General features: G+C 35.4%; 1 protein-coding gene across 1 annotated transcript in view; it reads right to left on the bottom strand.

Moving 5' to 3' along the window:
- Mau2 (Mau2 sister chromatid cohesion factor) overlaps positions 1-26,663 on the bottom strand; it is a 289,027-nt gene that overhangs the window by 157,950 nt on the left and 104,414 nt on the right. Inside the window, exons 6-7 of the mRNA XM_090380613.1 lie at positions 19,968-20,123; positions 4,034-4,109 (exon numbers count right to left, since the gene is read on the bottom strand). Of these exons, the coding sequence (XP_090236739.1) occupies positions 4,034-4,109; positions 19,968-20,123 (232 nt within the window). The remainder of the gene's footprint in view (positions 1-4,033; positions 4,110-19,967; positions 20,124-26,663) is intronic.

The following is a 26,663-nucleotide window of genomic DNA, read 5'->3' as shown; positions in this document are numbered from 1 at the left end:
CAATGCAAACGTTGCTATTCCGAAGGGAAACATAAGGATACAATCTATATCTGCAGTATTTGTGAAGGATCACCCGGATATTGCTTAGATTGTGCGAACATTATACATAAGTAACATTCTTACACATTGTATTTGTAATCTGTATTGGTTTGGTATGAAATAATACGTATTTCTTAATGTTACCATGTTTTTTGTTTTATTATTTACATACTATATTACAGTCTGTCCTCGTATAGCACGATAGTTGCGTTCCTAGAAAACCTCGTGCAATGCAAAATCGTGCAATATAAACAACAGGCCCTATGGGAAAAGTAGGGTTAGGTGCCGACCACCCAAGATTGAACACATATTTGGAACCAAAACATTACCAAACACAATAAATAAGTGGGGAATTTTAATCGTTATAAAATACTTACGTATTTTATAACGATTAAAATACGTACTAAAAAATATTTATTTTTTTATTATTTATTATATTATAATAAAGTATTTTTAGTATTTTTTAATACTAAAAATATTTTTTACGAATAAAATACGTATTTTATTCATAAAAAATTTATGTTAAATAAAATAGTCGTAATAAAATATTGCTAATGCTTTTGCTTCTATCGTAAGCAAACTTGTTTTTTGTTTGATTTTCTATCCAAACAGATGACAGCAGTTCCATCTCTTCCAATTCTTGTGTCTTAATCTAATGGATTTTAATTACACTTTGAGTTGTTCCCGCTATGAAAGTTGTTTTTATTTTCTCCGCATTCTTTGTAATTCTCGGCGTTGCCTCATTTATGTCTGTAGCACGTGCTTTCATTTCGCTCAAAGCGTTTCACAATTTCATATTTTTTCTCTATCGACAGAGGCGGACTGGCCATAAGCCTTACCCGGGAAATCCCGGTGGGCCCGAGGCCGGTGTGATTTTGGCCATAAACCACTATAAATTTTCCCGGGTAAGAATTTTTGACACAGTCCGCCTCTGTTTATCGATATTGCTTTTTTTTTTCCCTCTGAATCTGCAGTGTCTTCGCCAGGACGCTTCCTTTTCACACCTTTTAAGTATTTTACTAATTTTTAGGGAATAAAGCACAATTACAAACGAGGTGGCACGCTTGATACACATAAACAAAGCTGCGCGCGTGTAGCAACTGAATAAACAACACCGTAAAGGCCAAGATACACTATTAACACCTCGCATTTTACTAAAGCACATTTCTAGGGGTTACTACCTAAAACAATAAAAACAATTTCCAGTTGCTTTCTGCTAGTGGAATCTGTTATAAACTGGTAGTAAATTCCATCTAATTGCATTTGCGATTATATCGATAGCTGGAATTGTGTTGGTTTTTACGTTATTATGGTGAAATGTGTTTCCCCTTCACTGATATAAACACATAAATACATTTTCAGAAACTTCTTCATTCCTATCGTGTTGCGTTCAGTTGGGGTGATTCCGCGTTCGACTGCCATTTCTTGTAAACACAAAGGCGAAATCGTGTATGAGCGAATTCGGTTCGTGTTATATAAGATAACGTTCCCCTATTTATAAATCGTGTATGATCGAATTCGTGTAATGTAAACACGTGTTATACGAGGACCGACTGTATTATGTTTTTGTGTCATGCGCCAGCACGTGATGCGGCATTTACAGCCAAATTTGACCTCCAGTTCCTATCACGCACTGGCGCGTGAATCTCAAAATCTTTTCAAAACTGCTTATACGACACTTGAATATTGATATGGTATACCTAACAATCCCTTATTACCAATTTTCAAGCTTTTTCATTATGGAAACACAGTCGGCTTCTGGCGACAGTCTCCTCCTTCTATGCTGCGCTATTAACGATAGCATGCTGACTCATGACTGGCAGCGAACGTGTTAAGTAAATTTCAGGAAATAAGAATATTAAATTAGCATTCTCTTCCGATGAACTTAAATGATACAGGAATACCTCGCATAACGCAGTTAATTCGTGCTTAAAAAATACCGCGCTAGGCGAAACCATGCTGATCGAGGTATTATTAATATGTATTTTAATGTAATGCATTCTGACAACTTGATTATAACTCGAGTTGCAAACATATGTGTTTGTTTACTATAAATTGATGTACACGAAATTCTTGAAAAAAAGAAACTAAAATGATAAAGATGAAAAATACTAGTAAATACAGTACAAATGATTTTTATTGCAGTATGTACATACAAAAAGAATATAAGTGAAGTATGTACTGTATTTTTATTTTGAAAAATAACTGATCAGCTTAGTTTGCACAGTTTTTTTTTCTTCTTTTTATTGCATACATCTCTTTATAACATCGAAATTTTGCAACGCCTGCCTTACTTTCATACCTCGTTCAATGTTTGGATCTAGAAGAACACTCGGCACCATTACATTTCTTCTTTCCACTCATAGTTGCGTACAAAGGTGTAACATTTTTAAAAAATAATCTTTAATAAAAATACACAGCGCAGCGAAAAATATTTGTACAGCTTACGCACAATCAATGACCTCACCGCTCGGAATCTAGAGTGTTTACTAATCTATAAACGCTAGCAGAGTCCGTATATAATGGGAGTTTTGACAACAGTCAGCAGGGCCTTGAATCCATAATGCATTGGCCTACGTGCTGACATTAAAATGCATATCAAATGTATTGGTGTGTAACGCAGTTAATTTTTTTTCAATTTGCGCTATAGCAAAACCCACGCTGTTCAAACCCGTGCTATGCGAGGTATTCCTGTACTATTAAGTTTGGACATCCTGTATCTTCTTGACATTATGTGTCGTCTTTTCGCATAGTAGATCTCATTCTATGCCATTAAGAACAGTGAACATATTCATGCTTCCATAATGGATGCTACTTCTTTTTACATTAAATTGTCACACATACGCAAGAGGAGATCTCATTACTCTTGCGTATGTGTGACAAACGCAAGAGGAGATCTCATTACTGAAAAGCAGAGTACTTCCTTAAAATTAGTCAGCTCAGACGTTAGCCATTATGGTAATCTTCCCATAGTGAAAAACATGTTCAAAACTGTTCAAAGTCTATGTGATTTTTATTTTTAAAACAGTAGCAAGTAACGCTACATGTATGAAATTTGGCAGAGAGGTAGTAGCATTATTGGTAAACTGCAGTGTCAGTAACAACACTGTAACACAAATGAATGTGGGAAAATTTAAGATAGTATTAAATAACATCTTTTCTCTGTTAGAACAAAACTGCTGTTATTAAAAAAAATTATTTGTTCTTCTTATCCAATACAGTTTCAGAATAAAATTATAAAGTGCACCAATTTAAATTATTTCATCTTTTTTTCCTCAAAAATACTGAATGGTGCACTGTGATTGCTGTTGTAAATTTTTTTTTTTCTGTACCCAGAAAATTAACAAAGAATCGTGGTAATTGTGATGATGATGCAGCTTGGGAGATGTAGCTGATAAATCCAATAGATCAATGTTTACAGAGACAATTACTGGGATGATGTCACCAACCTCTCCAGAGATTGTTGGTCTCTGCAAGTATATATGACTTAACGGATCACTTAATGAATGGAAAAATGAGTGTTACATCACTCTCATTCTTCCATCTCTTCACGTTACCTGCAGATGATGTAAAATTACAAACACATTCCATAATATGAACAAATTAATGAAATGGCATCCATATAACAGGTATTATAAGTGAATAGTGAATTTTAATTTTATTAACACAAAAATAACATAACAATAGCAAAGGATTAAACAAAAGGCATTCCAATATCACAGAACAACTATACCAGAATAGCTATGTAAAACAGCTCTAGAGTAGTTGTTTGTTTGTTATTTGGAGCATTACCAACTAAGGCCATATTGCTCCGGGATATGCGGTGGTCATTCCCTGACCTTTCCGCATCCTCCGTATTTGGTGGTGACGGGCTCGAACCCCGGTCTAATCAAGAAGCGTGTGCTATGCACTGCTGCTCCTTCCCACCTGGCTACAGAGGCACCTCTAGAGTAGTGATTTTCAAACTTGAATAATAACACCTAATATAACTTACCTTCGTCCGCATGAAGAGATGTAATTGTTTGGATACCCTGCTGTAACTGTTTAAGGCAAGGCTTAACACTTTTAACCTAATGTTAAAATATATGAAATTCAGCATTAAAATAAATTTCATAAATATAAAAAATAGAAGCAAAACATTCTCATCTATTAAACATATGAAAAACAGAATAACAGACTTTTTCATTAACTTTTATTTTCCTAAAAAAAAAAAAGTCAAATATTTGTTTTGCAAACAAATATGTTATTCAAAAAAAAATCACAAACAATATTTTCAGAATCAAGCGTGTTACTGATTGACTTTAAAATAAATGCTTAAGCGGCAAAGCAACAGGCATCAATATATTTCTACATGACAGTATAGTGGTTTCATTTCTTGTCACAATTTCGGAGAAATATGGGAGAATTCGGAGAATTTTAATCTCATCAGAAACTAGAGAAATTCTTACAGGTCTCTTCAATTAGGGCTGTAATTCCATATCCGGCAGAGGAGTAGGGTTTCTCAGTGAGTTATTCCAGGTTTATCAGTCCACATATGAAAACACACTTGTAGTGACAACACACTGGTGCAATATGGACTAAGATACACTGCTTAAAACAAACAGCAACCATATCAAAATATAGTTTTTATAAACTGAGCAGTCTATAGTTGGCTTGCCTGTTTGTGGAATGAAAAAAAAAGACCCAAAATTTTCAGGAGGGAAGAAACTATGCAACTCTCACCTGAAATTAACTAACTGCAACAAGTGGAAAAAACCCATAAAAGTTTCCACCCAAGTATTTTGTAACCACTATGTTAAATCCTAGGGCTATCACACATGTACCTATTACCTACTGACTTTCAAAAGTTTTATCCACTATATCCACCTGCCATACAACCTGTAACAATAAAAAATTAAGACAATATGAAAAATTAGAAGAAACAAGGAACTTAGTCTTCTAGACAACTTAATCAAACAATTAAAAAAAAAAAAAAAAAAAGGAAAAAAAATTGTAAACAACATTGAAAAAATAATGAAATAGCATTATATTAAAATTTACATACTTTATCCTACATAGAAGATAAATTAAAGTTTCAGACTCTGCACACTAGTACATCTTCAGTGCAATTAACAATTAAACTTAAAACAAATGGATATAAAATATAAACTGCTTTCAAAGCAGAAAACAATACAATAATCAACTTATGTAATAGAAATTGCTGTTGGATGGCAAGTTTTATGACACAGAAGTCTATAGAAAAATTTCTTGTGGTAATCTTAACTGGAACTCCACCAAAAATCTTATCAGTTAATTTTTGCCAACAACATAAATAAACTGTTTTGAAAATATATATTGGAAATACAGTGAACTTAAGTACATTCTTTGAAACAATGTTTTTCGTTAAGGTCATCCCTTGATGGCTTCAAGGAATTAAAAATGAATGAGCTTAGAGATTAACAAGGAGTGGGAGTGGAGAGGGAATCCCTCTAGATATGTTACTTAAAAAATGTTAGGTGAAGCAAGAAGCATACTGAGAGTAAATCATTAAAGACATAGTGGACATACAGAATTTCTGAGATGAACACTGGATCTGCCAGCTAGGCTAAGTTCTGTTTCACAAGGCAAGAGCAAACACAGCAGTGGCATTTTGAAAATTTACAACTTTTATAAATATTGAAGACCAGATATATATACTAGATCTGAATTCAATCAAATGCACTGTGTGGAACAGAGTAGTGGAATGAAGAAACTCACAAAAATCCTCACAAAAATTTGGTAGATTTAAAGCAGTTTCTGTCAACTGTGTGAGATTCTATCAGCAAAAAATACTCTGGAAATTTTTTTTTTTTTTTTTTTTTTTAATTTCTTGTCATATCTGAAACCATTATTCAAAGCAAAAAGAAGTTATGTGAAACTGTAATTGCTATTTCTGTTAATTGTTTGTTAAAAAGTTTGTTCAATGTTTCCTTTAAATTATTTTAATCACTGCAAGATGCAATTCATAATATTTAAAAAAAATAAATAAAAGATCTAACTCAACTTTTTATAGGAAGTTGTTTCGCCTGACACTTACATCAAATTAATCCAATTAATACATTAGAGCAAACTAAGTTTATGACACAATATTATGGTTTAAATTTGTTAATATATACAGGTTTCTTAAAAATAATCCTGTATTCAATTTCCATAATCTACTCACTGCCAAAAGGAACAGCAAAGTGAAGTCGATGTACATCAAGCCACTAAAAAACTAAACCACCCAGCAATAATGGACAGAAAATTGAAGCCCATTGTCAAATTTAGTAAAATATTTTAGACTAAACTTCTTAATAAGAGACAAAGTTATGTCACTTTACTCACAAAAAGTAAAGTGCCACTTAACAATCTCCACTCTCTTTTATACTTATAATAAGGTTCAATTTAGTGTACCGTGACGAGATTATTTTTATTAAACAATGTAAATGATGTTATTTACACATGCGCATAAAGGCCCACGAGCCTGAAACTGTGTATGCTTTACGTACATTTGTTTGGTTAAAGAAGCACTGCAGGATCATCTAGACAAGACTTCAGTTATAGTTCAGACACAGCATGGTTTTGTTAAGGGAAAGTCTTGCCTGACCAATTTGATTGGATAATATGGTGCAGTCACAAAAGAACTGGATGCAGAGAATAGCTTTGATATTATATACTTGGATCTTAGAAAGGCTTTTGATACTGTTGCACATGGAAGACTGCTGCACAAATTGGAGCAGTGTGGCATTGGAGGCAAATTGCTGCTATGGATAAAAGGGTGGTTGAGGGGGAGAAGACAGAGAGTGGTAATCAATGGATACTGCTCATCGTGGACTAATGTTATTAGTGGAGTCCCTCAGGGTTCAGTATTGGGTCCTTTATTGTTTTCTGTATTTATAAAAGATATTGATGATGGTATATCAGGCTTAATGTCCAAGTTTGCAGACGATACAAAGGTTGGCAGGGTTGTCAAGGACACTACTGACACTATGCTACTGCAACAGGATCTGGAAAGGTTGAGCAGATGGGCTGAGAGGTGGCAAATGAAGTTTAACATTGACAAATGTAAAGTACTACATATGGGAAACAGCAACCCCAGAGCAACATATCAACTCTGTGGTACTATACTGACAGTGGTAGAGAATGAAAGGGACCTGGGGATGGTTGTGCAGGCAGATATGAAGTTTTCTGAGCAGTGCAGATGGGCTGCAAGAGTAGCTCATGGTGTATTGTCAATGATATATAGGAATTTTTCTAGCAGGGATAAGGAGGTGATTATTCCCTTGTATAAGGCAATGGTCAAACCACACCTAGAGTACTGTATACAGGTCTGGAGGCCTCATTTCAAGAAGGATGTAGAGATGCTGGAACGAGTACAGAGAAGGGCAACAAGATTAGTGAATGGAACAAAGGATTGCTCTTACGAAGAAAGGCTTAAGTTTTGCAAATTACAGTGTCTGGAGACTAAGCACCGGCGAGGTGATCTGATAGAGGTGTATAAAGCCTTGAATGGTTTGAGCATGCTCAATGCTGATGGGATTCTTCCTCTTGCTCAGAATAGTCACCTGAGAGGGCATAAATTCAAATTGAGAAAGGACAGATGTAGGATAGACGTGAGGAAATTTGCCTTTAGCCAGCGGGTGGTTGGTTGGTGGAATAGACTTCCATCCCTTGTCGTGGAAGTTGATAGCCTAAATAAGTTTAAGGCTCAGCTGGACAGGTATTTCGAACGAACAGAGGGGTGAAGTGGAAGTGGTTATTTTTTATTTATTTATTTTTATTTTTTTTTTTGGCTGATGCTGCATAAGCTTGCTTTCTTGCATCAAATGCCTCTACTAATGCTAATGCTAATTTATAGCATTGGGGTTTAACTTCATTTCAAGTGTTTTGGCTATTAAGAGTTTTGTATATTCATATCGTGTATTAATTATTCTTGCCTTATTAAAAAGAAACATATGGTTCTCACGGATGGCATGAAAGGAAAGTTCAGACACACCTGTCCTTTTTGCCTTAATGAATGCCTGGTGGTGTTGTATTCGCATTGTAAGATAATTTTGGGTAGAACCAATATAAAAAGAGTTGCATTTCCCACACGCAATGTTATAGACTATGTTGGTATGTTCCATATTAACAACTGTAGTTTTCTTCTTCATCTTCAATACTGTGTGGAATTTACTTATGGGTTGCGCAACAATTTTATTCTTGTTTTTAAAAATAGTAATGAATTGTTTATACCATTGTTGTACATAAGGAACTTTAATAAAATATTTTTGTGTAATGTTTTTATTATTAAGTGAAACCGTTTCTGATTTTTGTTTTGCCTGTCGTTGAATATTCTCTATTGTACCTAATGTATATCCCCTGTTCAAAAATCTTGTAGAGAGTTCCTTAAGTATCATTAAGTTCATTATTAAGAGATTCGTGTGTAGAACTATATTTGTAAGCATTATAGAATTGAATAAAAATGATACTTCTTTTATAAGTAAAAGGGTGATAACTTGAATTATGTAAAAATTTTTCTGTGTTTGTTGGTTTGCAGTATATTTTAAAATGTATACTATCATTGACCGTAGTTAACATAAAATTAAGAAAATTTATAGCTTTCTCTCCATGTTTTTCATCTTCTAAAGTGAACCTAAGTCTCGTATGAACTTTGTTAAATGAATCCATGAGATTAATTACAATATCTGGCGAAGGTAAAGAAAGCCAACACGAGAACGACGAGAAACGTCGGATAACTTATGTTGAAAATTAGTTTCCTGATACGACTCTCTAGCGCTGCTCGCTCGGTAAACAGACAGTGGGTGTTATCGGTCTGGAGCAAAGTTGAGAACGATATATTGATTGACAGGTAGGCATGGCAAACGATGTGCTGATTGGTGTGCAAAGACAACACACGATAACATCAGTTTAGTATCACTTTAGTATCACTCAGCACTAATGGTAACTTGTCCTAATAACGCTTTCCATAACGGTGAAAAAAGGTCGGGTTACTTCCACTTGAATCCCATGGGAGCTTGAACCCCTCCCGAAGTGGAGGGGTTACCTAAACTTTTTTCTTTAGAATCATGGGTAGACTAGTGCATAAATTGTTTATTAATAAAATATAAATTTTTTATTAAAGACACTCATGTGGATACACATGTATCATAACGTCAATAGCTATTCACTATATATATATATAAAGAATCTTTCTTTTCCAATTACTCATAACGTTTAAGGTTAGATCATGAAATATAAAGAAACCCTTTCTATTATTTCTAAACCTACTATTTAAGGTCAGGTTACAAAATATAACGAAAAATAAAGAAACCTTTTCGTTTTTTCGTAACCAAACCTAAATCAACAATATAGTAAAAACACTCATGAACTCCAAAATTCTGCTTTTAATGATGAGAAAAAAAACAATGAAGAACACAAAAATGAACAGAAAGAAACTTTCATTAATTTAGTTTTCATTAAAAAATCAACCAACGTTTTATTTTCCTTCCAAATTTCTTCCATCCTTAAAAGATTCATCGCTACTATTACCTGTTTACCATTCATCACAAAACTATTATGCACTGTTCTTTACTCATAAATACACATTATAATGCTAACCAATAACTACACAGTAGCTTGTCATCTGTCGTGCCCACCACCAATCATTTCATTGTTTGCCATGCCTACCTATCAATCAATATATCCTTCTCAATTTCGGCTCCAGACTGATAACACCTACTGTCTGTTTACCGAGCGAGCAGCGCTAGAGTCCGGTGTCGGGAAACTAATTTTCTGCGTAAGTTATCCAGCATTTCTCGTCATTCTCGTATTGGCTTTCTTTACCTTAGCCCAATATCTTTATGAGAAATGACCAGGTTATCATCAAGGTAACAATTGTAAAACGTTAGGTTTGGAATATACGGATTCAAATGTAATTGTTCAATATTGTTAAGGTAAATTTCTGCGATAAGGCCACTTAGGCTTAATCCCATCGGGAGTCCAAAAATTTGACTATAGATATTCAATTGAAGTTCAATGTAATTGGCTTGAATGAGAAATCTGATTAAATAAAATATTTCAATTTTTGTTAACTTGGTTTTATTCAATATTATGGAATCACTGTTAATCAAATCCCATAATTTATCAAGCAAATAATTAACATCTACATTAGTGTATAATGAGACAACATCTAGGGAAAACAATTTATCATCTTTATCTAATTTTTTGTCTTTTAATTTATTAAAAAGTGAATCTGAATTTTTTATACTGAATTTTAAAATAAGACGTAAAGGTTTTATAACATCATATAAATATGATGCAAGGGATGCAAAGGCCGAATTTTTGTAGGAGACAATAGGTCTAATCGGGTATCCCATTTTGTGCAACTTAATGTGTCCAAACAGTGTAGGTACATTATTGGTTCGAGTTTTTAGATTCTTTAGGGTTGCCACTTAAGTGTTAAAGTGTTATTGTATTGTTTTATTACGTTGTCAAACATACTTCTATTTTCCAGTTGATATGTTGAATTATCGGATATGATATTATTAAATTTCTCAATATAATCCTTTCTATTTAAGACGACAACAGTGTCCTCCCCTTTATCCACTCTTTGTATTACAATTTTATCATTTTTTCTTAATTTTTGTAAACCAATCGTTTCTTCTTTTGATAGTTTAGGTATACTTGGGTCCTTAGAATTATTGTTAATCTGCTGTATTAATCCTTCTTTGTTCTTACTATTTCTTAATCCATACTCAAATTCAATTACTGTTTCTTTTTTAGGATGTCGAGTAGGATTAAGCCTACGTGGCCTTGTCATGGAAATTTACCTTTACAGAGTGAGCAGCTGTTTGAATGAGAAGTAATGCCGAGAGCGAAAGAGAAAACCAAGTTTTTTTGGTGCAGAGGAAGCAATATTTGTAATGTGCTTGTGCCAAGAGAGATTAGAAGTTAGAGTAATCCCCAAAAGAGATATATCATTTTGCCTAGAAATCGGAGTGTCACCAAAGATAAGCATAGAAGCAGAAGAATCCTTTTTGCGAGATATAAGACAAGACTGAGCTTTAGAAGGATTGAAATCAACTAAGTTGTCTTTGCCCCACTGGAGAATTATCTAAAGATCGCATTTAAGGAATTGGTAGCAGATTTTCGAGAAGTTGAAGCTGATTGAGCAGGGCAGGGTTTCTCAAAATGGAAAGTGGAATGCAATGTGCTATCATCGGCAAAACTATGGATAGGATTTCCAGTCAATGGAAGACGTTCATTAATATACAAGAGGAAAAGAGTGGGGGTGAAAGAACTGAACCTTGGGAGACAATGGCATTAGTGGAGAAGTTAGATGACAAAGAGACATCTACCATCACCCTCAGTGACTGATCAGAGAGAAAACTGGATAACCAATTACAAAAAACAGATGGCAAACCATAAGATGAAAGTTTGTTTAGAAGACCTTTATACAAACACAATCAAAAGCCTTTGAGATGTCAAGAGCAATTACTTGTGTTTCACCAAACCTTTCCATTAAATCAGTCCATAAATGGGTAACATAAGCCAGAATATCACCAGTGGATCGGCACTGATGGAATCCATACTGGCGATCGTTGATCAGACGGAAGGTTTCTAGTTAGTTTAAGAGTTGGCAGTTAATCAATTTTTCCATTACTTTAGAAAGAGTAGAAGTAATTGCAATGAGATGATAATTGGATGGGAGGGATTTGTCACCATTTTTAGGAACTGGCTGGATACAAGTAAATTTCCAAGCAGAAAGAAAAACACCTTCGGAATAAGAAAGTGAAAAAAAAAGGTGGCAAAGAATAGGAGTAGGTTCAGGAGCACAGGTTTTGAGAACAAGTGAAGAAATACCATCGGGACCTGGAGCATTCTTAGCATCAAGATTCGTCAAAATCCTTCTGACATCCTTTTTCAGAGAAGGCCACAGGAGGCATTGAATGGAGCGTGTTGGGAATGGTGGGAGGTGTTTTACTAAGATCATTAATACATGAGTTGAAAGAAAAATGGGATGCTAGCAGGTCAGCTTTATCCTTGGCTGAAGTGACAACAGAGCCATCTGGTTTGGACAGAGGTGGGAGCAGAGATGGGTTAAAGTTGCGGCCAATAGCTTTGGCAAGAGACCAGAATGCTCGGCTACCATTAGGAGAAGAAGCAAGTTTTCTATTCTTAGCCTGTTCAAAATCTAGTTTGGACTGATTAATAACTGCTTTACAATTGTTGCGAGCTTTGGTGTAGGCAGAAAATGAAACTGAAGAATTAGAAACAAGCCAATTATAATATGCAACATTCTTCTCCTGAATGGCCTTAGCACATTTATTGGAAATCAAGGTTTAGATGAAGGACGAGATTTTAAAGTGGAGTGTGGGATAAAGGACTCCATTCCTGCAAGAATAATTTCACTGACATGATCTGAGCAAACATTGACATCAGAACTTTTGAAACAGTAATCCGGCCAAGGAAAAGAAGAAAAGAAATCTCACAGGTCATCCCATTTTGCATTCTTGTAATACCAAACAACACTAGGTTGGGAATAGCTATGAGATAAAGGCTCCATTGGAGAAGAGACAATCACCAAGTTGTGATCTGAAGTGCCTAAAGGACCTCTCACTTGAACCATGTACTTAGAAGGGTTGTTTGTGAGAAAAAGATCAAGTGTGTTGTCTGTATGATAAGGTTTGTCCAGTATTCTTGTAGGTAAATGAACAATCTGTGCAAGGTCATTAGTAATTTCAAAAGCCTCAGCATCTCGACCAGCTGGGTCGGTGTGGGTAGAAAACGGAAGCCAGCTGGAGTTGTGAACATTAAAATCACCAAGGAAAATTACCTCACTGTTAGGAAAGTTGGAATGGAGAAAGTCAAGTTGCAAAGAGAGGAAGTCAAAGAGCTCCAAGTGATTAGTGGAGTTGGGAGAACAGTAGGGACAACAGATGAATTTGACTCAATGAGGTAGAGAGATTTTAAGCCAGGGAAGATCAAAGAGAGGAGATTCCAAATTGCCAAGTCTCTGACAGGGAATATCACAATGGACATATGCACAAGAACCATACAGCGAATAATTTGGGCATCTGAGATAAGCAGTAGTTAAATCAACCGATAACTGAGATTCTGTTATAAAAAGTACATGGGGTTTGGCAGACTGCAAGTGGAAATGGACAATGTTGAAATTAGAATTGAGACCACATATATTTGTGCAATTGTGAAATGAATTAGGAAGTGTTTGGGAGGTTTAGATCTTTTCGCAGATAAGCTTGCTCTATTAGTTTGACAATTCATGGTGTATTCAATAGTAAGAAAAAGTGAGTGGGACATCCTGTATGAAGTAATGAACTTTTTTTATATGGCGTACACATGGTAAGAATATACCCAGATCCTTGACATAACGTGGCCTCAACAATGCTCCCTGCATACACACTACTCTGACTCCCTCCAGTCACTATCTGGCAGAGTAGAGGTAGCAAGATTATACACTAGCTATTCCGGAAGCCTCCTAGAGAGTCACCAATAGGTTTGGTCCAGTACACTGGACCAACTTCACAAAGGGGGACCGAAGGGTGACACGAGTAATTACAGACCAGTTAGTTTAACTTCTGTTCCGGGTAAAATAATGGAATCGCTGGTTAAAGATGCATTGTAGGATCATCTAGACAAGACTGCAGCAATAATTCAGACACAGCATGGTTTTGTTAAGGGAAAGTCTTGTCTGACAAATTTGATAGGATATTATGATGTGGTTACAAAGGAACTGGATGCAAAAAATAATTTTGATATCATATATTTGGATTTCAGGAAAGCTTTTGACACTGTTGCGCATGGAAGACTATTGTACAAATTGGAGCAGAATGGTATTAAGGGTAAGTTGCTACAATGGATAAAAGGATGGTTAAGTGCGAGAAGACAGAGGGTGGTAATCAATGGGTGCTGCTCTTCTTGGACTAATGTTATTAGTGGAGTCCCACAGGATTCGGTGTTGGGTCCACTGTTGTTTTGTATATTTATCAATGATATTGATGAAGGTATATCAGGCTTAATGTCGAAGTTTGCAGATGATAGAAAGGTTGGCAGGGTTGTTAATGACAGTAATGGCAGTGTGCTACTGCAACAGCATCTAGATAATTTGGGCAGATGGGCTAAGAAGTGGCAACTGAAGTTTATCCTTGACAAATGCAAAGTACTGCATATGGGTAGAAGTAACCCCAGAGAAACGTACCAACTGTGTGGTATACACTTAAGGTGGTAGAAAATGAAAAAGACCTGGGAGTAATTGTGCAGGCAGATATGAAGTTTTCTGAGCAATGCAGACAGGCTGCCAGGGCAGGTCATGGGATTTTGTCAATGATATATAGGAATTTTGCTAGCAGGGAAAAGGAGGTGATTATCCCTCTGTATAAGGCAATGGTCAGGCCAAGCCTTGAGTACTGTGTACAGGTCTGGAGGCCTCATTTTAGGAAGGATGTAGATTTACTTGAGTGTGTACAGAGAAGGACAACAAGATTGGTGAGGGGAATGAAGGGATTCTCTTATCAAGAGAGGCTTAAGTTCTGCAAATTGCAGTGGCTGGAGACTAGGCACCTGCACAGCGATCTGATTGAGGTGTATAAGGCCTTGAATGGGTTCAGCACGATGAATTCTGATGGGATCCTTCCACTTGTTCAGATTACGAACTTAAGGGGACATAAATTCAAATTAAGAAAGGACAGAAGTAGAATAGATGTGCGGAAATTTGCCTTTAGCCAGCGGGTGGTTACTTCTGGAACAAACTTCCATCTGTCGTTGTGGAAGTTGATAGGTTGAATAAATTTAAGGAGGAACTGGACAGGAATTTGGAGGGAATGGTGTGATTTTTTTTTTTTTTTTTTTTTTTTTTTTTTGGCTGATGCTGCATAAACTCATACACTTGCTTTCTTGCATCACATGCCACTACTACTACTACTACTAACCGAAAGTCATGCCACTGGAGATTGAGATTGGGGTGCCTGTAATCTCACATTGGCAGCATCCTCTATATTTTCTCCCAATTGCTAACAGCTCCAACACAGCAATCCAGAAGGGTACCCAAGCACAGGGGAACCCCATCCGGTAGAACAAACTCCAGCACAGGACCAAGCATCAACCACCATACTGTTTCAACCACACCAGTCAACTAGAATTGCAGCAAGGACTGCTTTGACAACCTGTGCAGGATCCACATCTTTCTTATTTAAGCAAGTAAATTCAAGCACTGCCTTCCCTTAAGGGCAGCTATCAACTTTTATGCAATCAGTGGGAGTGCACTAAATCATGTGATTTACTATATGAGCTCATTTAACTGGAAGCCTCTGTCTAATTCACTCTTGCACACACAAATATGACAGTAGTGTCTTTTCGGCATCTCTAGGGCTGTAAGGCCATACTTTAGTCCTTTTAAGGTGAGAATTGATTGCATATACAGTAAACCCCTGCTATTCGTGGTATCTGTATTCGCGGTTTCGCGGTCGCTGATTTAATATAAAATGAAACCTTAAAAAATGTGAATTTTAAAGTGCCGTGAACATTTTCCGCCATAAAAAAAACATGGGCGTGGCTAAAATTATCTTCCCCGGTCAAAACAGCACTCAAGTGGGTGGGGGGAGAGGGATGACAAAATTGCGAGCGTGAATATTTCTCGCTAATCCTTTTTCAGTATGTGTTATGCGCTTGTCATGGAAGGTTTCGTCGTTTGCTTTTAATTTATATGCTTATAAATTGAATAAATTTATCAATTTATTAATTGATATGCTTACAAAAGTGATAAATCTACCATTTTGCAGTGTAAAACAGACTTTTTCGAGTGTGTTAACGGAAGAAAGTGACTTTATTTGGACAAGTTCTTTCTAACCCGTACAAAAATATGGCTACGAATAACAAGGGAAACGTGAAAAGATCAAAGAAGGTGATGACATTAGCGAATAAAATTGAGTTATTAGATAAAATTTCTAATGGTGAAAATGTCTCCTCAGTGGCAAAACATTATAAAATCAATGAGTCAACGGTACGATCAATCAAGAAATCAGAAGAAAAAATCCGTCATAGTATCCGTGAAAATACGCTAATTGCTTCAAAAATTTGTCTGTAACTCGTGATGTTAAATTAGAAAAAATGGAAAAGGCTTTAAATCTGTGGATAGAAGACTGAACTCAAAATAAAATTCCGTTAAGTTCACTCATCATTCATGAAAAGGCAAAACTCCTTTATCAACACTTTAACGAAACTTGATAGCACTGGCGGGATAAGTTTTTTAGCTAGCAAAGGCGCTGGTTTGAAATTTCTAATAAATATTACATTTAATATTAAATTGTTTCTTACTTTCATTTTGATGCCATATATGCTTGCATTTTACTATGTGCTGTCTATGTACATAATCATATTATGAAGCTACATATAATACATACATAGACAAATTTTAGACTAGTTTTTCTTATATATTTCATACTTTGGAATGTAACCCCTTTATTACTATGGGAGACATAACTCAGTATTCGCGTTTTCGGTATTCGTGGCATTTCTCAGGAACGTAACCCCTGCGAATAGCGGGGGTTTACTGTATACTTTATTTCCTGGGGTATCAGTTCAAACAGCATGCAAACCTGGAGCATGTGTAACTTACAGCCATAAAAATTCGATTCTTTTCTGTTCTACTCTGTAAATTGAAATAACCTGTAATTGAGTAACCAGTGATTTATGTAACAGACAGCCAACTATGACCTCACCCCCCCAACTTCCCCACACAACCAAATTCTACCTTTAAAATCTGTTTCATATTCTGACTATCATGTTTAAATAACATGTTTTGGTGTTGCTTTTGTTAGTGATGGAACATAAAGAAACAACCATATACCACATTTCTCCTACTCAATTCTACCTTTAGATATACATCTCAATATAGGAGTAACTGTTCATCAAAAATTAGCTGTACACAAGTTAAAACATCTATGTCACTGATTTGAAGATAATGGATAGATATTCCCCCTTTTCCCCACCTCTACCTCCCAATATAATAAGTAAATTCTAATAAGTTTTTTTTTTTTTTTTTTTTAAGGAAATTACTTTGTTACATATTCATTCATTTCCTTACATCCTCAGAAGAAGAAACAAGGCAGCTTCTGAAACATCAGGCCATTCCTTCCCACCACAATTATTATTTTCTGTGTAAAAACTTTAATCTCGAAATAAATTCATTTACACATACCTATTCAATTTAGTGGTCTCTTTTCAGTCATTATTTTTAAAAATGCATTCAAAACAATACCAAGGCATTGTAATGTAGTGTAGAGTACAGGCAGATCAATTTTAAATTGATGTCTACCCATACCCTATAAAAGCAATGTGGTTAACAAACAACATGAGGTCAACTGTTCTTGTGTGTTCCTATAAATTTAGCACAAGCAAATTAAATATTTACTGTGTAAGAAATGGTCTGTTACTTCAGTGTGTTCATAAACCCTTCTATGATAAACTGCTGGGAAATGTCAGAAGATGGTTGAATGGAAAAATCAAATGGGGAGAAAAACACCATTTTGAGGACTGCCACTTTTGCCTTTTGCAATACAGCCAGTAATTCATTTTGATGAATGCCAATTCCTAAGCCTCCTCAACCATGGACTTCACATCAAGATTTGTCATTTTGTGATGATAAACAAATGAAAGTATCTGACAAGGCTGAAGAATATACAGGGTGAGCATAAAGTCTTTCCCTGATTTAGAAAAATTATAACTTAAAAATTATGCTGGATAGAAACTTGCACCTTGTGTCATAACGAAGGCCAATGCTTAGTTTTTTGCACTGTACAGTTGCACAATCTAGGTAAGGCTGCAATCGCCAGTATCGATTACGATGTATCTATTGCAGCAATAGCAGTGCTATCTAGATCATCCACAGATTGTGCAACTGTACAGTGCAAAAAACTCTAAGCATTGGCCTTCGTTATAACACAAGGTGCAAGTTTCTATCTAGCATAGTTTTTAAGTTATAATTTTTATTAATCAGGGAAAGACTTTATGCTCGCCCTGTATATCAACTGAAGAGAGGTAACCTCATTTGATTAGTCAAATAAAACTAAATGACCTGATTTGAGACATATCCTTCTAATAGTCAAGTTGAACTCTTGGATTTGTATAAATCAATATATATTTATATATACACACAAATATTGCAGCTGCAAAAAGGATTTAATAAAATTTTTCTATGATATGCGATCTCATTTTCTCCAGTGATCCAGTAATAATGACTTAACTAGTGCCCTAGATCACAAGCATAACCACGAAGTTCAGAGGCTTTTTAAATAGACTCATCAAAACTTTTAAAGGCTATGCTGTGGCATAATGGAAATATTTACCACCTGTATTAATCGGAATTGCTATTCTTTTGAAAGACACCTATAAAAATACGTAATTCCTCCTCCTAAAAAAATTAACTAATCAAAGAGAAGCAAACTTCATTTCAGCTGGATATGCAACTTGCTTTCATAAAATCTTGTGTGAGTGGAAAGTAAGAGATTCCATTTACATTGTCATCCAGCAAGATGTATATTCCTGGACCAAAGGACAATACCACTAGTTAATAGGGGAATGACTTTGCTTCCCTGCTTCATATCAAATTAGGTTTAATGAAAAAGTTCTGCAAAAGTGTCAGACAAAAAATGTAGTTTCTAATACTTGAAACAAATATGTCATGGGCTTAATAATGTGAAGATAAGAGGAAATATTCATTCATCCACAAATAAAGGTGTTAGTGAAAGAGTTATTTAGATGATTTCCTCAATACATGCAAAAAAGCAGCATGAAATGACTTCAAGGCACTCCAAAACTTTTTAGGAAATCAAAGCTCAGCAAACTATGAGGTTGTTGTTGTTATTTGGTTTTTAGGAGCATTAGCAACTAAGGCCATATTGCTCTGGGGATATGCAGTGGTCATTCCCTGACCTTTCCGCATCCTCCGTATTTGGTGGCTCATGGGCTCGAACTCCAGTCTAATCAAGAAGCATGTGCTACGCACTGCTGCTCCTGCCCACCTGGCTACTGGAGGTGCACAAACTATGAGGAGCTTGCTGATAAACTCCTGTAAGTGTTTAACAATGAACTGGGTTGTTATGTAGTTTAAAAACTAACTTTCTGCATTCACATCTTAAATCTTCACCTCCTCTCACACAGTTAAAGTAAAATTTTAACAATTTGACAAGACCACATTCATGTTCAACACTACAAAATACATATAGGGATAACATAACTGGTTATGAGAAAAACCAAGAAAGTTTAAATCTGCGCAGTGTTATCCACAATTTAAGAAAACGTAGCATAAACATTGGCTCTAAATTCAATTCCAGTGGTAAAAATGTCAATGCCATGCCATGTTAACTATTGCATGAATTGAAACAGTGAACTAAAGGTAGACCAATTGATTTGCAGTAGCAGTGAAAAGGATATTTTGTCTACAATTTGAATGAGGAACATAACATGGTATTGATGAGAGGAGCATTAGAAAATACCACAGAAACTCTATGAAGGTGGGAGGAAGGGGTACTTTATGGGACCACACCAACTTCATTTTCATTATAGAAAAATATCTTTTTTTTTTTTTCTGATACAAGCTTTGTTTTTAACCTAAAACAGAAAAAAGGACTAATGTCCAGGTTTCATTTGCAAGTATATTCTTTACCTAGCTTTTATTTTTAAGTTTATCCTACCTACCTTTGTCATATTCACATGGTTAAGCAGTGAACATGGAGAAAGGCCTTGCATTAAAAGCATGTTTGCTAATTACTGCTGGATGCTTATAAGGGAAACTATTGGTTGGGCACAAAGTGGAAATTATTCTAAATTTTGTAATCTGTTGTTGCAGAATAACATCATCAAAAATATGTTTCTTTATAAGTTTTGGATATTTCCAACTATATAATTAATATTACGTAAGGCAATAAACTTACCTGTCCTGCAGTAAGATAATGACATACTTGTAGAACCAAAAAAAACACTTTTAATGCTTCCTTTTGAGCACTGCTTCCTTGCCACGCTTCCACTAACTGACCAGCTAAAGTTAGTACCTGATGAACTTCTTGAAGCTTTCTGTCAATCATAAGCAACTAAAAAGAGAATTTTTATTAATTTTCTAATTTTTTTGGTAGGTATTTTGTTAAGTATATGAAAATAAAGTAATCATGAAGAAACACTTTGTATTGTCTAAGGCAGGTCTGGTTATTAACTTATTCTTGTACTCAAATTACTTTATACAGCTTCATGCTTGCTCACTTCTAAAGTGAGTTTACGCCAACAGATCAAAATCTTCACAACTGTCATAGATTGTGTTGGGTATATTTTAAGAATTTAAGCAATTTAATTCTGCAAATTAACCAAATGATAAATATACTGGGTTAGTTAGATATTCAGTTACAGATACATAACTTAGTCTGTGCCTGACAATCTTTTGCCAAATTGTAGTACAAATTTGCCCTGGCAATCATATAGTAAGCAATTCTTCAAGCACATCCTTAACAGAATTAGTTTGGCAAGTAATACACTGGTAATGTTATTTTACACAAGTTAATAAAAGGTTATTAGTCTTAATTTCTTTTTGAGTAATTTGTCTCTCTCATGTTGCTTCACTAAAAAGTATCATTACACAAGAGTTTCACTAAAAAGTATCATTACACAAGAGTTTATCCCAGGTGAATGGAAGATAACCTTCCATCCATTTCTAGAAATTTTTTGGCTCTCCCAACTACACAACAATAAACAATACCTCTTCTCTAACAAAACACTGAAAAGATATCTTCAAGCGTTACGTGTGTAATAGTTTAGCAAGAACGATTCATTTTGTGTGTAACTTTTGCTATCTTGAGTGGAATACCCATCTAAATGCAGCCACTGCTTTTGTATTTTCAAATTCACAAAGTTGCATAAACAAACTCACTGTAATTAATATGTGTCACCACTAAAATCAAAATATACTTATTGACAATAAAATTTCAGGCTCAAATGCATCAGTTCATATATTTTAGCCTCTCTTTTTTTTTTTTTTTTTAAACGGCTACCTTCTTTTTTATCCCTCTCCAATTTTTGAAATCAGATTTTTGTTTTATTCTTTCTGTTCTGAAATGGGAAAAAAAATTCCTGGTGCATATTAGCAATGCAATACCACACATGCAAAGCCTAAACTCATTAGTACTCATATCCAAACAAGTACAGTGTTTGAATAAGACCAATGTATCAGGTTTTGTGAGAGTAAGAGAGAATGACCATTTACTAGCATGTAAAGAATTATAATTAATACAAATAACAGTAGCAATGGATTTACATTAAATAAAACTATGATAAATCACTACCTGAGATGCAAAAGAAGACTGTAAAAAAGGAGTTTGGCTCATATGGTAAATATGATCAAAACAAATTTTTAGTGCAAAAAAAGAAGCCAACTTATATACCCAGGAATACATAGCATTTTTGCTAATTATTTTATTATTTCTAGACAAATAAGTGCCCATTCCACTAAAAACAGAATGTAAGAAATGAACAGCATTCACAAACCTCCAAAATAATGGGTTATTTTGGAGGTTTGTGAATGCTGTGTTTGTGAATGGGGTTATTTAGTATCAGAAGCTACATGATACAATTAAATACCATCAATTAAAATTATCAGCAAATTTTATATTTTATCTATTTCCTCCAAATACTACTTAACAATTTTTTTTTTTTTTTTTTGTATGTTTTGATTTTGGCTAAAAAAGCAAAAACAAAAAAAAAAAAAAACAGGTTTCTGCAAAAAGCAAGTTGTTTTTATATTAAAATACAGCCATAGGATTGTTTGCCAATACTGTATACATTTAAGTAGCTGCAACTGAACATCATGTTACATTAGCCAGGGGTTAACATTATAAAACACATTTAAGGATATCTTATAACTAAATAATAAAAAAAATGAATAATAATTATACTATATACTGAAAATAAAAAAATAAAAAACACAGTAGATAAAAAATAAAAATATACAATAAATTGATATGCAAAAAAAAAAAAAAAAAAAAAAAGTTAGCTGTCCATATCAAAAGGCTATAGGAATTGTCCATTTGAACATTAGCATTAGTAGGGCATATGATGCAAGAAAGCAAGCTTATACAGCATCAGCCAAAAAAAAAAAAAAAAAACACCCTTCCCATTTCACTCATCCATTCATTCCAAATATTTGTCTGGTTCTGACTTGAACTTGTTTAAGTTGCTGAACTCCAATACAACAAATGGAAGTTTGTTCCAACTATCAACCACCTGCTAACTAATGGCGAATTTCCACACATCTATTCTACAATAGTCTTTCCTCAATTTGAATTTATGCCCCCTCAGGTTCGCAATCCGAGCAAGAGGAAGAATCCCATCAGCATTGAACCTAATCAAACCATTCAAGGCCTTATACACCTCAGTCAGATCACCTCACAGGATCCTAGTCTCCAGATGCTGCAATTTGCAGAACCTTTCTTGGTAAGAGCACCTCTTCGTTCACCTACCTTGTTGCCCTTCTATGTACTCGTTCCAGCAGTTCTACATCCTTCCTAAAATGAGGCCTCCAGACCTGTATACAGTATTCAAGGTGTGAACTAACCATTGCCTTATACAAGGAGACCATTACCCCCTTATCCCTGCTAGCAAAATTTCTGTATATCATTGACAAGACACCATGAGCTACTCTTCCAGCCTTTTTGCACTGTTCAGAAAACTTCATATCTGACTGCACAATTATCCCAGATCCTTTTCATTATACACTACCCTGAGTGTAATACCACCCAGTTGATACGGTACTCTGAGGTTCCTGCTACCCATATGCAGTACTTCATATTTGTTAATATGTTAAACTTCAGTTGCCACCTCTCAGCCCACCTGCTCAACTCTTCCAGATCCTGTTGCAGTAGCATGCTATCATCACTGTCATTAACAACCCTGTCAACCTTCGTATGGAAGGTTGACAGGGTTGTTGACAGGTTCTGCAAACTTAGACAATAACTCTGATATACCTTCATCAATATCATTGATAAATACCAAAAACAACACCGAACCCTGGAGGGCTCCACTAATAACATTAGTCCATGAAGAGCAGTGTCCACTGATAACCATTCTCTCTCTTCTCCCACTCAACCATCCTTTTATCCATTGTAGCAACTTGCCCTTAATGCCATGTTGCTCCAATTTGTACAGTAATCTTCCATGTGCCACGGTATCAAAAGATTTCCTAAAATCCGAGTATATGATATCAAAATCATTCTTTGCATCCAATTCCTTTGTCACCACACCATAGTATCCAATTAAGTTTGTCAGACAAGACTTCCCCTTAACAAACCCATGCTGTGTCTGAACTATAACTGCTGTCTTGTCTAGATGATCCTACATTGCTTCCTTAACCAGTAACTCCATTATTTTCCCTGGAACAGAAGTCAAACTAACAGGTCTGTAATTACTCATGTCATCCTTTGTGAATTGGGGTCATATTTGCACATCTTGGTCTCTGGGGGAGGTCCATGAGGATCTCCCCAGATCCCAGGAAGCTGTCATCAACTTAGATCTGAGAATCAGAAGGATCCATCAACCATACTGCATATAGACCAATTGTTGCATGGATTGTCCAACAAACTGGGATGTAAGTCATCAGGTCACAGATTATGCCTGTGGTTGCCTTGGCAACTATCACAGAGTATTCTTTCCTGTATGATCAATCTTGACCAAATTTCTTGAGATCAACATCTAGAACCTAGATGCATGATAGCATCTGCTGAGAGAGAAAACAGTTCAACAGGTAAAGGAGTGTTTGAAGAGGACATAGCTGTAGAGTAGCCCAGAGTTAAGTCACTGGAATCCTTCAGGCACAGAATTACAAAACGAGGGAGAGAAGATGAGACCAGTGAGAAGATAAGTGTTACGTCTTCTTCCTTCAATAAGCCAGGAAGCCTCAGGATGTTGACCATGTTGGGCATAACTGTAGTCTGAAGCTGAGGTAAATTTAGCTTGTGGCACACAGAGTTGAGAATCCAATCTCAGAAGAGAACATTGGTTTGATGATGAAAGTAGCTGCAGATGCCCAGATATCTGCTGCATACAGAAGTGTGGATACAGTAGCCATCTAAGTCAAGCCATCTATGTTGCTCTTGTTGTAGCATGTTTAAATGTTTGTTAAAAATGAAGCTTTGGATCAAACACGACCCCTGGATCAGAGTGACTCAGAACAATGGGGCTGGAGGCACATAAAGGACTGGCTAAATTATTGTTGGATGTAGCTTTAACAAAAAGGGCGTGGTTTTAGACTCAGGATCGATGTGCTTCAAACTGCTTCAAGCAAAGTGAACATTGATGAGAGAGTGGAAGTTAGTGCTTCTGTTACTTGGGGTTCTTAATTTGCTTTGATTGGTGCAAGGATCTTTAAGTTATTGGCATAAACAAAGATATGCAGTCACTGAGTTATCAGTGAAGCAATGAAGGCAGCAAAGAAGAAGCCTGATAGTACTGCCCCTTGTGGAACTCCAATTTTTTATTGGAGTTCCACAAGGTTCTTTAGCAGCTGTAGGAGAGATGGAACATTCATATCATCAAATTCTGGCTCAATGTCCAAATAGGTGAATGCCAATTTTTCCATGTTTTCAAATGCAGTGAGGATTCTGTCAGTGGTTATTAGAAGGTTTGTCACTGTTGACCTGTTAGTGTTATAGTAAATTTGTAGGAGGTGGTCGTGATTATGCTGAAAAATGTCATTTTTCAACATAATCGCACATTTTTCACCAATAGAATTCCCTATCCCTAATTGCTGTCATTAACCACTCTACTAACCTCTGTATCTTTTTCCTTTTTATTTTGGTTTGGTTTTGTATTGGAGTTATTGGTGCAACAGCTTGTTTGTTTGTTTGTTATTTGGTTTTTAGGAGCATTAGCAACTAAGGCCATATTGCTCTGGGAATATGCGGTGGTCATTCCCTGACCTTTCTGCATCCTCCATATTTGGTGGTGACAGGATCGAACCCCAGTCTAATCAAGAAGCGTGTGTTACGCACTGCTGCTCCTTCCCACCTGGCTATGGAGGCACCGGTAAAACAGCATCTACAGATATAATACACCAGACTTATGAGAAGAAACTGATACATACAGTGCATTTTTTTTTTTGTTTATCAAGATGGAACTACTGTACCTAAAGTCTATACTGTTTAAGGTTTATACATCCTGCATTATTATCATTATTATTATTATTATTGGATTTAGTGACAATATTTGATCACGTGGAAATGACAAAAGACATCCAAGATTGTTTCAATCACTTATGATATTTTCGGGTATGAAGTTTCCATAGCTATTTAACAACGTTCTGAAAGCTGTATACCAGGCTTTGTCAAACTTGAGGCAACTGATCATCAAATGTTAGCAGTTTAAGTGATATGGCAGACGTGGCATTAAGGAGAGTCTTCATATCTCAGTAAGTATGAATGGTTAATGAAGGTATGCCCGATCTGTAGGCTAGCAAGAATGACCTCTTCTCATCTGCTTGGTCTCAATTTTGAGACCCATTGCTGAAGCATTTTTTGCAACTGCCATAATTTATTACTGACTTAGGCCTGCCATTTTTTGTGCTACTGTTTCAAGCCACTAGAACATAAAATTGGTTTATATTCAGTATAGGGTATTATATAGGATGTATTAATCATTGCAACTGCTTCTTTTGCTGCTTTATTTGCTGGCTCATTTCCTATGTGTCTAGGACCGAACAAAATCTGATACCAAATTTTAGTTTTGTTAGTTCAGCCAACCAGAACCTGCTGAAGAACAGGGTGTGTAGTGGTCTGTATTTCTTACGGCTTTGAAAGAACTGAGCGATTTGGTGAAAATTATACATTTGCAACAGACTTTTCCCAGAGATGGTTTAAAGCTAGTAGAATAGCTTGCAATTTGCCAGTGTAGATAATTTCAGAGTTTCTGCACTAAATCCCAACTGATGGAAAGCATTACAGATGATTTTCTCATATACTCTATTACATGCCTTTTCCACATTTTCTAGTAATGTTTAAGCAAAACAATTTTTAAAAAATGATGTGACACTTCACATAACCCCCTTGATCCATGGTGTGTAAAACATTTGTCATGTTTGCTAGTAGAAACAAAAAAATAATTTTTTTATCTTGCTTTCATCCACTTTGTGTCGTGCAATTGTCCAAATGAAAAAATTTTTCAACCATACCTCTGCAACTCATGGCCCCCAAGAAGCAGCTCAGATTCAACAAATGCTGATATCATCCAAGTTTTCTTATTTTTGCTATACCAAACAGATATGTTTTGACATTTTAAACATCACAGATTTATTGATTTTTCTAGAACAGAAAGATGCTTGTCAAAGCATCTTTCTGTACCATTCAAATTAATGCAAACAAGGACTGTGGTATGATCTATTGATAGTTTGATTCCTATGCACGTTGCACTCTTGAATTTTAATGTGCTATCAGGAGTTAATTTAAACGAGTTGTGTAATGTATACAGTGCATCCTAACTAGTTTAAGACACATTTCAGGTGCATTCAATTTCTTAAGTGATTAAATTGAATGTTTTTCTTTTTCTATTATTAATAGAAGTGAAAAGTCAATAACTAATTATCTTATTACTCATTATTT

The sequence above is a fragment of the Mastigoproctus giganteus genome, chromosome 9, assembly GCF_048544385.1.
Source record: "Mastigoproctus giganteus isolate SK-2022 chromosome 9, ASM4854438v1, whole genome shotgun sequence".
Taxonomy (NCBI): Eukaryota; Metazoa; Arthropoda; class Arachnida; order Uropygi; family Thelyphonidae; genus Mastigoproctus; species Mastigoproctus giganteus.
The sequence above is the reverse complement of the archived record's forward strand: the minus strand, read 5'-3'. Positions and strand labels throughout refer to the sequence as shown.